This window comes from Bufo gargarizans, chromosome 1 (assembly GCF_014858855.1).
Source record: "Bufo gargarizans isolate SCDJY-AF-19 chromosome 1, ASM1485885v1, whole genome shotgun sequence".
NCBI classification, from domain to species: domain Eukaryota; kingdom Metazoa; phylum Chordata; class Amphibia; order Anura; family Bufonidae; genus Bufo; species Bufo gargarizans.
Window position 1 is genome coordinate 604075471 of NC_058080.1, and position 13970 is coordinate 604089440.

The 13970-nt window shown below is 38.8% G+C and overlaps 1 protein-coding gene across 1 annotated transcript in view; it reads right to left on the reverse strand.

Moving 5' to 3' along the window:
• PRDM6 (PR/SET domain 6) overlaps window positions 1-10650 on the reverse strand; it is a 131736-nt gene extending 121086 nt beyond the window's left edge. Inside the window, exons 1-2 of the mRNA XM_044291104.1 lie at window positions 10541-10650; window positions 8886-9333 (exon numbers count right to left, since the gene is read on the reverse strand). Coding sequence (XP_044147039.1) covers window positions 8886-9324 — 439 coding nt within the window. The 5' untranslated portion in view covers window positions 9325-9333; window positions 10541-10650. The remainder of the gene's footprint in view (window positions 1-8885; window positions 9334-10540) is intronic.
• Window positions 10651-13970: the final 3320 nt, after the last annotated feature.

The following is a 13970-nucleotide window of genomic DNA, read 5'->3' on the forward strand; positions in this document are numbered from 1 at the left end:
CCTTACAGTGAAACTGACTGCACTTATCAAATTTACTAGACCCTAGAGATTAGTCGCCATGTTTGGACAAGTCCTTCATTTCAGCGTTATGGGTTATTCAAGCAATTCCTAGAGAAAATCATATTTGCTCAATAGTAAATTATATTTAAATGCAGCCAGCAAGAAAATGGATGTACAAAAAGAAAGGAATTAGGCCGTGGAAAGACTGAAGACACAAACAAAAGACCCTACATCCTGGAAAAAGACCTTTCAGATGGTGGCCAGGATCAAACAATGACTAAGGCCTCATGCACACGACCGTTGTTTTGGTCCGCATCCGAGCCGCAGTTTTTGCGGATTGGATGCGGACCCATAAACTTCAATGGGGCCGCAAAAGATGCGTCCAGCAGTCCGTGTGCTGTCTGCATCCGTTGCTCCGTTCCGTGGTCCGCAAAAAAAATAGAACCTGTCCTATTCTTGTCCATTTTGCAGACAAGAATAGGCAGTTATATTAATGGCTGTCCGTGTCGTTCCGCACATTGTGGAATGCACACGGACGCCATCCGTGTTTTGTGGATCCGCAATTTGCGGACTGCAAAAAACACAACGGTCGTGTGCATCTAGCCTACGGGAGACAGTAATGACCAAAATCACCCAGCTGAACGCTCCCTAGTTTATATCCAACATACTCATGCAGGTTGGCACAGTGATCTGTTGTGACATGTGATTTGTCAAGATGCAACCCTTGCTTTACTGTTGCCATCTGACACTGAGCACCACTGTCTGTCCTATAAAATTCAAATTATTTAAGTGTAATTCTATCCATTGCATATTGTATAGACAATAAAGACAACATTAGTAATAGTTCACACTAGAGCTCTCCTAATGTATTATGAGATATATGCTGTAGAACTGTGATCGTATTTGTGATTCTTCTAGTTGTATTGCATTGTTATCTGTTTTATAATATATTATAAAGTGCGATGGAATTATAAAATAAATATTATACACCATGATAACAAAGCAGACAGATGAAGGCTACGCTATGGATTCATCCACATAGGTGTGATTTCTGAAATATATGTTCTTCAAAAATAGGTTCTTAGTAAAGATAGTCATTAAAGTTAATAAAACTGTATACAGGTGAAACTCGAAAAATTAGAACATCGTGCAAAGTTCATTTATTTCAGTAATGCAACTTAAAAGGTGAAACTAATATATGAAATAGACTCATTACATGCAAAGCAAGATATTTCAAGCCTTTATTTGGTATAATTTGGATGATTTCGGCTTACAGCTTCTGAAACCCCAAAGTAACAATCTCAGGTCCCCTTTGCTCAGGGGGTATGGATTATTAGCTGACTAGAGTGTGACGCTTTGAGCCGAGAATATTGAACCTTTTCACAAAATTCTAATTTTAAGTTGCATTACTGAAATAAATGGACTTTTGCACAATATTCCAATTTTTCCAGTTTCACCTGTATATATGCTGGTTAAAGCTGACATAGATGTTCCACAATGACAGTTCATGGTAGGCCTTAGACCTGAGATCATCAAAGACTCAATTACCTCTGTTTTATTTATTCATATATTATATAGCTTGATTAAATTTTAGGGTTTAAATCTATGTAGGTAACGAATCCCTCTAAAACAAGTACTAACCGCTTTCCTACTCAAATTATATAGATGCCTTTTGGTCAAATGCATATGACATGAGGACTAGTTAATAAAAGTAGTAAACTTGAGGTTGAAATCATGTTTTTTGCTTGTAGACATGGCGGTTCCCCTAGTTTACACAGTCCATGTTGAAAAAGAACATACAATAGTAACACCTATGTTATAGCAGGAGGCCTTACAACACGTATCTCCTGGTTGTGCAGGACAATGACCACTAGCTCACGTACGATGGGCTAGTTTTGACTTTAGGGTAATGTAATAGATTACAGACGTATGTGCCCGTCATCTGGAAGGAATATGGAAAATAGTTTCCAGGGGATTATTAAAGCGGCCGCTTGACAGTGAGTGAATTATTGAGAAGCACTTTGCTCTAGCAAAGAGTTAATGTTCGGTGATGCAAAAGAAATTTAACTCTTGTCTTCCTTTTAATTTAAGATTAGTGGGGATAACATATATCTTTAACATTTAATATTTATATTAACGATAACATCCATCATCGTGTAGCTGTTATGAAAGAAAACCTACACTATTTTCCAGAGGGTTCGCTTCAAGTCTATGGAGAGATTAGCATTTTCCCAGAACTCGGTGGTAAGAGAGCACGCAGGTTATACAAGCAGCGTGAGCTGAATACAGTCCATTTAGAATGCATTAACCATGTCAATTATAAAGCATATAATTAAAGTGGATGATAATTCTCTATGTGATATCATTGGAGATGAGAACTGAACACTATACTATACAGGTGAAACTCAAAAAATTAGAATATCGTGCAAGAGCCCATTTATTTCAGTAATGCAAATTAAAAGGAATTGCATTAATGCAGCTTGAAATTAGAATTTTGTGAAAAGGTTCAATATTCTCGGCTCAAAGTGTCACACTGTAGTCAGCTAATAATCCATACCCCCTGAGCAAAGGGGACCTGAGATTGTGACTTTGGGGTTTCATAAGCTAAAAGCCATAATCATCCAAATTATACCAAATAAAGGCTTGAAATATCTGGCTTTGCATGTAATGAGTCTCTCATATGTTAGTTTCACCTTTTAAGCTGCATTACTGAAATAAATGAACTTTGCACGATATTCAAATTTTTCGAGTTTCAACTGTATATGTATTATATGCAATAAATGAATAAACTTAATATACTGTACAATATTATACTCTATGTTCCAGTTCCTAATTACAAGCTGTTTATGTGCGATTCTTATGTACGGTATTTATTTATTATACCCACTTATATAGCGCTACTATATTCCGCAGCGCTTTACAGACATTAGCATCAAGCTTTCCCCAATGGGGCTCACAACCTAAGGCGGATCCGTGTATATGACACTAATAACAGATTAGGCCTGAAAACAGACAGTGCTGATATTCTCAAGGCATTTGTGATGTGCGTTTAGCACCACTGAATATTGAGTCTAACAGCGTGTGGATATTCTATTGACAGCTTTAGAAATAAATGTGAAAATGCAAATTTCAAGGTTGGATCCTCGGTTACTGCTCATATATTGGATTTCACTTGGAGTGTAAACCTTAGCTAGCTAATTAGGAGTTAAAATAATAACTCAATTGATTTACCTGCCCGAGGTGTCTCCTGTATGGAAAATAACACTGGCAGTGCCCGAGGAATACATTATTTTTGACATTATAAAGCAGGACAATCTGTATTTAAGGTTGACCATAATAACTGAATTTATGAAGTTGCATAGATGGACGGATAGATAGTTAGATAGATAGATAGATAGATAGATAGATAGATAGATAGATAGATAGATAATAGATAGATAGATAGATAGACAGACAGACAGATAGATAGATAGATAGATAGAAATATAATAGATAGATAGATAGTAGATAGATATATAATAGATAGATAGATAGATAGATAGATAGATAGATAGATAGATAGATAGTAGATAGATAGTTAGATATATGATAGATAGATAGATAGAGAGATAGATAGTTAGATATATATATAATAGATAGATAGATAGTAGATAGATAGTTAGATATATGATAGATAGATAGATAGATAGATAGATAGATAGATAGATAGATAGATAGTTAGATATATAATAGATAATAGATAGACAGATAGATAGATAGTAGATAGATAATAGATAATAGATAGATAGTAGATAGATAATAGATAATAGATAGATAGTAGATAGATAATAGATAGATAGATAATAGATAATAGATAGTAGATAGTAGATAGATAATAGATAATAGATAGATAGTAGATAGATAGTAGATAGATAGTAGATAGATAATAGATAGATAGATAATAGATAATAGATAGTAGATAGTAGATAGATAATAGATAATAGATAGATAGTAGATAGATAGTAGATAGATAATAGATAGATAGATAATAGATAATAGATAGTAGATAGAGAGATAGATAACCACTTGTTATATTATTCAGTGCAGTTGAAGGTATCTTAAACTTCAATTGTAAAGCACTGTGGAATATGTTAGCGTTATATAAATAAAGAGGATGATGATTAATATGGTATTATTATCATTTTTATTATCTTAGCTTAGGGACCATAAGTTCACATCTTAGGCCTCATGCACACGACCGTATGTGTTTTGCGGTCCGCAAAAAAACAGATCCGCAAAAAATACGGATGACATCCGTGTGCATTCCGTATTTTGCAGAACGGAACAGCTGGCTCCAAATAGAACAGTCCTATCCTTGTCCATAATGCGGACAATAATAGAACATGTTCTATTTTTTTGCGGAACAAAAAAACATACATACAGAAACGGAATGCACACAGAGTACCGTCTGTTTTTTTTGCGGACCCATTGAAAAGAATGGTTCCATATACGGTCCGCAAAAAAAATGTAATGGACACGGAATTAAAATATGTTCATGTGCATGAGGCCTTAAAGTCAAGCTTAAACCAAAAAGTATGGTGCCCTCTTCATCTGGCCACAGATCCAGTTTGCAAACAAGCTCTTATCAATGACGTCATATAATCTTCACAAGAATCTGATTTACCAACTATCATTTATCAAGAGTAAAATAATTGTACGTCTTAGCATCAACAGTCATGTGTCGGGATTGTCCTTCATATAACACAGTCTGTTTATTAATAAGACCCCTGAATAGACAACAGATTATGAACATGTCATAGAGTACTCCATACATAGATCCATGCTGATATCACCACACCCTGTCAGCCCCAATTCTCAAAACTGGTAAAAAATGAGAGGTAAACAATGGAGTGATAGGTTAGTAAATGGGGGGCACGCACTGTCCGCCCTGTGTGCTGACGCACTTACTCCTTCTGATGTCTTACAACATGTGATCAAGGCCTCAGAGTAGCTTCACATTTCTTATTTTGATATTAATGTCAAATGTAAATGTAATGCTAATATAAGGATGGTAGATAGATAGATAGATAGATAGATAGATAGATAGATAGATAGATAGATAGATAGATAGATAGATAGATAGATAGATAGATGATAGATAGATGGATACGATAGATAGATAATAGATAATTGATAGATAGATAGATTTAAAAATGTCAGCACTCTCCAAGAATGAATGAAGAGATTGCTGCCGATTCTTATATTTTGTCCAGTCGGGGTCCGCTTCCCTCGGGCGTGCACCTCGCTGTTTCAGGCGTACCTTGTGCTGCTATCTTTTCTATTTAGAAAGAGTTCTTTTCATCACAATGATTTTTTTTAAATTAAAAAAAATTCATAGAAAACCAGCACACAGATACTTCCTCCAATACAACCTGCGCCTTGGACACATATTTCTAAGCCTATAAAACGTGTCCGTAAGTTTGTGCTGTGCAGTTTACCCCCTTCTCTTGAGGTGTAGAAGGATGTGTGAATTTAACAAGGATCCACGAAGCAGCCATAAAACTTACACCTCTACTAAGGGCCTATTGACAATTTGCCTGTAACCAGCGCCAATGTGGTCCGTCGGGCTCATTTATTTGCATTTATATATAGCAATCATCATGTGTTTTCATGTAAACTTATAATTTGGTCTTCATTTACAGGCGACAGACAGATGTTCACACGTAGCATTGAAGATGTGATCAACGACAAAGGAGCGAAGAATTACTCGTCCTTTGCTCACCGCACACACCGGCCAATGCATGAGATGGATTGTTTGGGACATAGGGTTCTGCCACACGTTAAGGTGTTTTCATGCAGTTTTAGAAGCCAAAGGCCTCTTGCACACAAATGGTTTTTTTTTTCTGTTTCCGTCCCGTTTTTTTGCATTCTGTATACAGACCGTATACTGAACCATTCATTTCAATGGATCCGTAAAAAAAAGGAAGGTATTCCATATGCCTTCCGTTTCCATATTTCCATTCAAAGATAGAACATGCCCTATTATTGTCCGCATAACGGAGAAGGATAGTACTGTTCTATCAGGGGCCAGCTGTTCTGTTCCGCAAAAAACTGAATGCACACAGACGTCATCTATATTTTTTGTAGATCCGTTTTTTGCAGACCGCAAAATACTGAAAAAGCCATACAGTCGTGTGCAAGAGCCCCAAATCAGGAGTGAATCATAAAAGGAGAGATAGGACTTCTCCTCTTGTTTAAATCCAACCCCGGCTTCAAAAACTGCATCAAAAAACCTGAACCTGTGGCAGAACCCTATCTCCCTGCCTAAATGGGCAATACCTCCAGCCACATCATTACACCCTCCTAGTGTTTGCCTTCATGGTATGGGACACCTAGAGGTTAACAAGGTCCCAACAAGCTGAGACAAACTGTCCTCCATAGTAACCTTCCCAAAGCCAACGCTACCCTAAAGCAGGGGCACCCACTGGTCTGTGAAATAAGGGATATGTCATGAGATGGCACAACAAAGGGTCCTTTGCTGCTTTTAATAAAACAAATAGCCTTCATCTTGTCTAGTCTCATATTTAATGTCATGAAAGATGATATTTGTGAAAATAATCAAAATGTATTACTTATATAAAACAGAACTGAAGGTGATGCAAATAGTGCTTTGAAGGAAGCCAGGTTGTGTCTATGGAAGGCTTTCAGAAGGACTCTGCAGGACTGGCTGATGACAGAGAGTCCTAGCTTGCACTTAGGGTGCACATCTGTCCAGGGTATATGGTTAGGAGCTCCTGGTTGTCTGGTGGCTACCTCACATTAGCATGTTCTTAGAGGACCTCTCTGTGTCCACATCTAGCATTTCCCAAGGATTGATTGGATTAGTGAATTAAATGTTTGTTGTCAGCCAGAGGAGGCTGAGACCAGAATATGGTGTGTATGAAGGCTGCCCCCCTGGCCCTGAGAGACCCCCATATACAATGTACAGGTGATGAATAGGGGCTGGGAGCAGGGATCGATGCTGTCTCTGTGCTGGCTCCACTCTCTCCTACAAAACTATAGGGCAATTAATTGTGCCTTGTCCCCTCATCCTTCATCTGCTGGTGGCACATATCGATGGAGATTACTGCTGATGGACCATTTTATCACCTTAAATAAACAGCCACCACCTTTTCTAACCTCAATCTAATATATGACTGCATGTCCTCCTTCATGGAGGGGGGTGTACTACTGCTAAATCCACAACACTGTGCCACCTAATGCCAAGGCATGCCACTGCCAGAAGGGAATATACTAAGAGCTAAATGCACTCGGGAGGTGTAGGTCTGAAGGCATCTTATAGAGACACTACTACTGATAGTCCCACTACCTCCAAATACTGCTGGACGGCTTCACATGGAAGGTACTAGTCCTAAACAGGGGCAGTGTAATGTGGTGCAGCCTCACTGTGGGCATAGATTATTAGCTACAGGTAATGCTGGAGCCTAAACAGCTCAGCTAACTCAGCTCTGCTTCACTTGTAGGGTTGTGTTATCTACAGGAAAGGCACTAGTCCCGGCTGTATAGTGCCCAGCAATATAGCAGTATAGTTATATCTATGTTATATAAAGCTATATATTTCTATGTACAATAATATATACATATACACACGCAGACAAACATATATATAGTACATACAAATATATATATATATAAGTGTGTGTGTGTATATCTATATATATATATATACACAAATACATATAGTATATACAAATACATAGAGATATTACTGCAGTTCACCTACAAACTTGAGTGGATATATAATATAAATGGGCAAACAGCGAATATTAATATTGGTCAGTAAGCGATGTAAAAGTAATAGATTATGTATCTGCCAGAGCAATTCACAGTAGATCGGCCTGAATCTAAAATATTTATAATTTTGAAGATGATGACAGTAGTAGTAATAACAGAAATAATAAAACAATAATAATAGTAATAAACAATAATAATAGTAATTGTATAATATTAATAATAATTATAATAATTATTATTATTATTATTTTATTCTCTTTTTCATAGTAAGCGCCTAAAACGGAAAATATGGTATAACCCCTAGTTGTCGGGGTAGTTGTCAGGGTTACAGATCAGACATTACAGGAAGACGGAATTGTAGATCTTGTGGCTAATCGTCCTGTCTCCGAGGGGATAATGAGGAGAACTTGTATTCTGCTCTCGGAGGTGGATCCAATGTCCAGAAGTGACACCATTATTGCTACAAGTGCATTGTCCTGATTCATTCTTACTAATTACCGACATGATTTCACACTGTGCCTTATATCATTATTATTATTATTATTATTATTATTATTATTATTATTATTATTATTATCTAACAAACTGGAGATGGCCATTTCTCTATTACATGTCTGCATTTAACGGGTGTCAAATATTTGTATTTCTTTCTTTCTATCGCTCTCTTACTTTCTTTCTTTCTTTCTTTCTATCCATCTATAAGCACTCATCACATACATAGACAGTACTGACCAGTGTATCTTAGTGTCAGGTAAGTGCCCCCTCCCAGCAGTGGTGTCGGGGGTCACACCTCCCGGTGCTGGTTATTATACGGTAGGTATGTGGCATAGTTATGTATCCCGGCCATGTGTGACCCCATCATACAGCCCCGCTATACACCAGTCACTGTGTGAACATACCGCAGGGTGGAGAAGAGGTAGGTACAGTCCCCAGCCTCGCTGGTGGGGTAATACTTTATGGGGAAGGTCATTGTGCATATAGTATACAGGTGTGTACATATAGCAGTGGGGGTCTGTGTGCACATACAGTAGGTAACAGTAGGGGTACATACGGTTGTTGGGGTCGCACAGTGTATACAGCACCACACAGTAGGTAACAGTAGGGGTACATACGGTTGTTGGGGTCACTGGTGGGGGTGCTGAGTGGAATGATCTCCATCCTCTGTTGTCCATACAGATAATAGTCCAGCTCCTCGGGGGTGCAGTGCAGGAGGGCGGGTGAGGTCCCCTCCAGGCAGCCGGGGGCCACCAGCTCCTTCCTCGGTGGTCCCGGGACTTCCATTCTTGGAGCGGCTCCCATAACAGTGGCGATTGGGGTGATCCCGGCCAGGGAAGCAGAAGGTGCAGGGGTGGAGGAGGCTGAAGAAGTGGAGGACAAGGAGGCCGGCCGCAGGCGGAGGCTGTCTGCTGCTGGGGGCTCCGGGAGCGGGACATGGCCCAGGACCCCGGCCTTCACATGATGGCTCTGGGGGAAGAGCTGCTGCCAGTGCTGGAGGTACACCGGGTCCACCTTCAGGAAGGCAGAACCTGCCGCTTCCCCGGGCTTCAGCATGGCCGCCACCTGCACACAACACAACAGTCATGTATACATAGTATATACCCCCTGTATACATAGCATATACCCCCCTGTATACATAGTATATACCCCCTGTATACATAGTATATACCATCTGTTTATATTGTATATACCCCCTGTATGTATTGTATATACTTCCCTATATGCATTGTATATACTCCCCTGTATGCATTGTATATACCCCCTGTATGTATTGTATATACTTCCCTGTATGCATTGTATATACTCCCTGTATGTATTGTATATACTCCCCTATATGCATTGTATATACTCCCTGTATGCATTGTATATACTCCCCTGTATGCATTGTATATACTCCCCTGTATGCATTGTATATACTCCCCTGTATGCATTGTATATACTCCCCTGTACGCATTCTATATACTCCCCCTGTATGTACTCATGTATATATTGCATATACGTCCCCTGTATATACTCATGTATATATTGTATATACTTCCCCTATATATACTCGTATATATAGTATATGCATCCCCTGTATGTATTGTGTATACTTCTCCCTGTATGTACCCATGTATATATTGTATATACTCCCCCTGTATATACTCATGTATATATTGTATATACTTCCCCTATATATACTCGTATATATATAGTATATGCATCCCCTGTATGTATTGTGTATACTTCTCCCTGTATGTACTCATGTATGGATTGTGTATACCCTGTATGTACTGATGTATATATTGTATATACTTCCCTCTGTATGTACTGATGTATATATTGTATATACTTTCCTCTGTATGTACTGATGTATATATTGTATATACTTCCTTCTGTATGTACTCATGTATATATTGTATATACTTTCCTCTGTATGTACTGATGTATATATTGTATATACTTCCCTCTGTATGTACTGATGTATATATTGTATATACTTCCTTCTGTATGTACTGATGTATATATTGTATATACTTCCTTCTGTATGTACTCATGTATATATTGTATATACTTCCCCTATATGTACTCGTATATATTGCATATACTTCACCCTATATATATATGGTGGCAGCCACCCCACACATGTACTGATGTATTTAGTGTCACTAGGATTATCTACCCCCTCAGCAGTATATGAGTGCATCTTTGTCATGGGTAAGTCCTGCCAATGTTGCCCATGCCATACACAGCAGGTAGGCTGGGCACATGCAGGTAGAGGGGCACCTACCTGGCTAGAATCCCTCCAAGTCCCGTTTCCGAGGAGGAAGCTGTAGAGGTCCAGCTCTGAGCCGGGTGCGGGGCGAGCAGTGCAGGAGCTGTGTGTGCGGGGCAGGCTCTGATCACACTGTGCGGGGCTGGATGCTGGGCTGCTCTCTGGCACACTCCTGCTGCACACGTGTCTGCACACACAGGGGGGACACATTAACCCTTCCCTCTCCCAACTCCACCATCCTCTGCTGCAGCTCCTCCAGGCAGAGTGCAAGCTCCACAACCCACCTGATTTCTCTTTCTATCCAGAAAGTAGAACTCTACATATGACATACTTCATGCAAATATCTCTCTAATATCTCATACCCCTCTAATATCTAATATCTCTCTATCTTATCTCATACCCCTCTAATCTCCCTCTCTCTCAGCTCTTTATCTACCTATACATCTACAGTAGCTATAGACATAAAAAGGGGGGGAGATTATTATATGTATCTAGGAGGTTTCCGGTAAATGATACAGCAGCACACAGCCCAGCGCTTGTGAGAGAATACCATACTTTATAGGTAATATGCCAGTAGTCAGGTTCTCGATACATATATTGCTAGAGCTGTAGCAGAGCTGAATTTGTGGTGTAGCAGAGAGCTTGCTGGTTTATAACCTGCACCTATTACCAAACTGAACCCTGCTGCAAATCTGTTCCATTACATTGATATTAAACCTGTCCTGTATACAAGTGATGCTATTGAATGGTTCATTTAATGCTGGCATCAAACAACAATGTATGATCCATCCATGTACAGTGTATTATCTCTCCCTATACAATGTATGATCCATCCCTGTACAGTGTATTATCTCTCCCTATACAATGTATGATCCATCCCTGTACAGTGTATTTATTATCTCTCCCTATACAATGTATGATCCATCCCTGTACAGTGTATGATCTCTCCCTATACAATGTATGATCCATCCCTGTACAGTGTATTATCTCTCCCTATACAATGTATGATCCATCCATGTACAGCGTATTATCTCTCCCTATACAATGTATGATCCATCCCTGTACAGTGTATTATCTCTCCCTATACAATGTATGATCCATCCCTGTACAGTGTATTATCTCTCCCTATACAATGTATGATCCATCCCTGTACAGTGTATTATCTCTCCCTATACAATGTATGATCCATCCCTGTACAGTGTATTATCTCCAATGTATGATCCATCCCTGTACAGTGTATGATCTCTCCCTATACAATGTATGATCCATCCCTGTACAGTGTATTATCTCTCCCTATACAATGTATGATCCATCCCTGTACAGTGTATTATCTCTCCCTATACAATGTATGATCCATCCCTGTACAATGTATTATCTCTCCCTATACAATGTATGATCCATCCATGTACAGCGTATTATCTCTCCCTATACAATGTATGATCCATCCCTGTACAGTGTATTATCTCTCCCTATACAATGTATGATCCATCCCTGTACAGTGTATTATCTCTCCCTATACAATGTATGATCCATCCCTGTACAGTGTATTATCTCTCCCTATACAATGTATGATCCATCCCTGTACAGTGTATTATCTCCAATGTATGATCCATCCCTGTACAGTGTATTATCTCTCTCTATACAATGTATGATCCATCCCTGTACAGTGTATTATCTCCAATGTATGATCCATCCCTGTACAGTGTATTATCTCTCTCTATACAATGTATGATCCATCCCTGTACAGTGTATTATCTCTCCCTATACAATGTATGATCCATCCCTGTACAGTGTATTATCTCTCTCTATACAATGTATGATCCATCCCTGTACAGTGTATTATCTCTCTCTATACAATGTATGATCCATCCCTGTACAGTGTATTATCTCTCCCTATACAATGTATGATCCATCCCTGTACAGTGTATTATCTCTCCCTATACAATGTATGATCCATCCCTGTACAGTGTATTATCTCTCCCTATACAATGTATGATCCATCCCTGTACAATGTATTATCTCTCCCTATACAATGTGTGATCCATCCCTGTACAGTGTATTATCTCTCCCTATACAATGTATGATCCATCCCTGTACAGTGTATTATCTCTCCCTATACAATGTATGATCCATCCCTGTACAATGTATTATCTCTCCCTATACAATGTGTGATCCATCCCTGTACAGTGTATTATCTCTCCATATACAATGTATGATCCATCCATGTACAGTGTATTATCTCCAATGTATGATCCATCCCTGTACAGTGTATTATCTCTCTCTATACAATGTATGATCCATCCCTGTACAGTGTATTATCTCTCCATGTGTATAATCTTTCCTATATTGTGTATGATATATCCCTATACAATGTATGTTCTATCTCTGTACTGTGTATGATCTATCCATGTACTATATATGTTTTGTCCCTGTACTGTGTATGATGTTCTATACACGTGCTGTGTGCTTTCTGTCCCTGTATTGTATAGAACTGTACGGTGTGTTATGTTCTATCTATGTGCTTTCTGTGTTCTACCCCTGTATAGTGTGCGCTGTATACTGAGTAAGTTCCATCCCTGTGTTATTGTACATACTATCTCTGCACTATGTATATTCTACCTCTGTATCTTGTATGCTCTCTCCCTGTTCTGTGTATCATCTATCCATGTGCTGTATATGGTCTGTCTGTACTGTATTATGTTCTGCCCCTGTATAGTGTATGTTCTGTCCCTGTATAGTGTATGTTCTGTTCATGTATAGTGTATGTTCTGTCCCTGTATAGTGTATGTTCTGTCCCTGTATAGTGTATGTTCTGTCCATGTATAGTGTATGTTCTGTCCATGTATTGTATATGTTCTGTCCCTGTATAGTGTATGTTCTGTCCCTGTATAGTGTATGTTCTGCCCATGTGCTATATATGTTCTGTCCATGTATAGTGTATGTTCTGTCCCTGTATAGTGTATGTTCTGTCCATGTATTGTGTATGTTCTGTCCATGTATTGTATATGTTCTGTCCCTGTATAGTGTATGTTCTGTCCATGTATTGTGTATGTTCTGTCCATGTATTGTATATGTTCTGTCCCTGTATAGTGTATGTTCTGTACCTGTATAGTGTATGTTCTGTCCCTGTATAGTGTATGTTCTGTCCATGTATTGTGTATGTTCTGTCCCTGTATAGTGTATGTTCTGTCCCTGTATAGTGTATGTTCTGTCCATGTATTGTATATGTTCTGTCCCTGTATAGTGTATGTTCTGTCCATATATAGTGTATGTTCTGACCCTGTATAGTGTATGTTCTGTCCCTGTATAGTGTATGTTCTGTCCATGTATAGTGTATGTTCTGTCCCTGTATAGTGTATGTTCTGTCCCTGTATAGTGTATGTTCTGTCCATGTATTGTGTATGTTCTGTCCATGTACTGTATATGTTCTGTCCCTGTATAGTGT